The sequence below is a fragment of the Nematolebias whitei genome, chromosome 10, assembly GCF_014905685.2.
Source record: "Nematolebias whitei isolate Nwh7 chromosome 10, NemWhi1, whole genome shotgun sequence".
In the NCBI taxonomy this organism is placed as follows: Eukaryota; Metazoa; Chordata; class Actinopteri; order Cyprinodontiformes; family Rivulidae; genus Nematolebias; species Nematolebias whitei.
This window is the reverse complement of record NC_056507.1, coordinates 1,866,768-1,869,713: the sequence shown is the minus strand read 5'-3', so window position 1 is coordinate 1,869,713 and position 2,946 is coordinate 1,866,768. Positions and strand designations below refer to the sequence as shown.

Genomic DNA, 2,946 nt, shown 5'->3' with positions numbered 1-2,946 from the left:
GTACATTTATTTATTTACAACTAATAAATCTAACCATAATTACAGAACGCATTCTTTTAGGTACATTTATTTATTTACAACTAATAAATCTAAACCCACCCAAGGAAACCCCGTGTTTTTCCAAACACTCAATATACAAAAGTTTTGCTGTAGTTGAACAGCTGAGAAACTGGCGTCTGCAAGTCCAAATGCATGCAGTCTGTCATTAATGGGGTTGTAGGCTAGGCAGGAGGAAGGACATTGTCAAACATCGTTTTCAAAAAGCTACGTTTAGGCTGTCCACACAAGAACTAGAGTGGTTCCAGTGGAGTGACCCCGTCTAACTTAATGGGCATATAAACCTGGATGTCATCAGCAAAAAGGTGGAAAGAGATGCTATATTTTCTTAAACTGGACCCAGAGGCAACATGTAAAGGTGCAGTGGATGATTTTTTTTGTGATAAGACGATGGGAGGAATGTTGCTGCCGCTCTCTGGATCGTCGTCGAGCTGCAGAACCCAAATGTTCTTGAACTGAAGGTCAGGAAACGGCATCCGGACATTTGCCTTCAGGATTTTCAGGTAGAGAGCAAACTTCTTGGTTTCATCAACTCCAGGTCCTACAGTTGGGCTCTTTCACAAGACGCCTCTAGTGGGGACTTGGAAGCCTTTGGGTCTTCTTGGTGTGATTTTTGAACAGACTGAGGCAGCGAGGGTGATCGAAGCCGACCCACCCCTCATGCTTCTTTGTGCCATGACGCGGGGTAGTAACAGAACAAAGACAGTGGACGTGTGGAAAAGTAAGCCAGCTTGTGAATGTGAAGATGTCATGATGGCCTGTGATCGTGTGGTCACTGGATTAAACGACTAACAGGAATATTACGGAGGAAAGATCAGTTGTGCTACACAGCCTCTTTGTATTTAGTTAACCCCCAAAAGGTTTGTTAAACTGAGTTAACTCATTATTTGAAAACCACACGAGGGAGAAGTCCTTCACACGTTTGTGCTTCACAATACTTGTTTTCACGACGCTCGTTTTATTCCTTAAAGCTCAAATCGGTGCAAGACGTAGCTTCATCACTGACTTTTGATCGTCCAGAGGCAGCTTAAAGACGACTGGTCTGAGAAAAAGGGTTTCGTTAAAAAGCCTTCTGGAACCCAGTTTGGGCAACTAGAAAGGACGGGCCCTAAAACTTACAGTACCCTGCTAGTCATGAAACCGTAATGACCTTCTGGAGGGAGGGGAGGGAGATTAATCTGTGTGAATGTTGCTTCATGAACCGAGCATCTCGTGTAGCTTAAAGCTTGGAACGTCACACACACCAGTTTTGAATTGGTCAAGCGCCCCAGACGACAAGTGAAATCTGTTTTTCTACAGAATTGAAGTCCAAGTTCTTTTTTTTTTTACTTTTTAGATTTGCCAGATCCAGGGTGAGACTAAACCAACATAGACCCATAATTACCTTCAGGTTTTATTCATTCAAATGTTCTGTTTGTGTATGTGTGTAGACTACACCTCTACTTCTTCGAGCTTCATCCCAAGCTATGAACCCACCAACCCCATTGGTCCAGTCATCGCCATCATTCTCCTAGTGTTTGTGATGGGCGGAGCCTGCTTTGTCTGCCAGCGTGTTGTGTGTCGGCGTTATAAGGGCCCCAATGGGACGTTTCCTCACGAATACATCAGTGGAACGCCCCACGTGCCCCTGAACTTCATCACCCCCAGCAGCTCTCAGCACGGTACCTACCAAGGTTGGCTCGGCACATCGCAGCAGAGGTCCTACGTCCAGAACAACGCGCTGCCGTTCTAACGATGTCTTAATGTGTGCAGGGATCTCTTGTGGGAAGTCCATAATGAGTTCAGTTAGCTTGATGGGCAGCAGCAGCAGTGGAGCTCCTCTCTATGACCGGAACCATGTGACTGGAGCTTCATCCAGCAGCTCTTCATCTACCAAAGGAGCCTTCTACCCTCAGGTTCACACGCACGCACGCACACACACATGCACACACACACACACATGCACACACACACACACTGTTGCTTCAGATAACACCCATTCTTCTTCTACTTGTAGATCCTGAACCCTCCTCCCTCCCCGGCTACAGATCGCTCGCTCTACAACGTGGAGATCTTTTATTCCTCCAACAGTCCATCCACCACGAGATCCTACAGGTCCAAGCTCTTTAAATCATTCATTGTGATGAATACAGTTACCGCTTGCCACCAAAGGTTACGTGCTGATAATGTTTTGCAAGTAATGTCCCGATACTGATATTGATACTGTCATCAATACTGATGCCAGTACTGTTATTAATATTGATACTGATACTGTGCCAGTGCTGATTCCAATACTTGTATCAATGCTGATACTTGTATCAATACTGATACTGGTATCAGTACTGGTATCTGTATTGGCACCAGTACTGATGACAGCCTCAAGTAATTGTACTTGTCTTCTTAAAACACCTCAGGTGCTACAGACCACTTCCACTTTTATTCTTGATGATGTCATTTCCTCTTCCACTTTTCAATGAAACAAACACAAAAACTGAAAAATATCCGTAGTTTGGAGATATTCTAAGGTAAACAGGTTATTTTTTATTAACATTTATTTAACCAGACGAATCCCATGAGATCACAGATCTCTTTCAATGGACCTGGACCTGAAGGCAGACTAACGTGCATGTTTTTGGTCTCCGAGGAAACCGGAGTACCCGGAGAAAACCCACGCAGCACGAGAAGAACTAAAGTTCTAACTCATCAATACTCTGTATCAGTACTTTTTTCAGACCAAGTACAAGTACTTTAGTTTGGGTACTTGCTGATACAAAGTACTATTAGGACACCCCTTTGCTTGTATCCAAGTGTCTGTCTGTACTGTTAGTAAAATATGTCCTGAACCACTGGACTGACAGCTCATCAGCTAAAGTTGTGTGGTAGTAGCTGACAGTGGTTTTACAGCTAAAG

At 44.2% G+C, this 2,946-nt stretch overlaps 1 protein-coding gene across 1 annotated transcript in view; it reads left to right on the top strand.

Annotated features, from left to right (window-relative positions):
- The window catches only part of lrp5 (low density lipoprotein receptor-related protein 5), a 398,826-nt gene that overhangs the window by 395,135 nt on the left and 745 nt on the right, over window positions 1-2,946 (top strand). Inside the window, exons 26-28 of the mRNA XM_037683231.1 lie at window positions 1,488-1,730; window positions 1,810-1,952; window positions 2,054-2,151. Of these exons, the coding sequence (XP_037539159.1) occupies window positions 1,488-1,730; window positions 1,810-1,952; window positions 2,054-2,151 (484 nt within the window). The remainder of the gene's footprint in view (window positions 1-1,487; window positions 1,731-1,809; window positions 1,953-2,053; window positions 2,152-2,946) is intronic.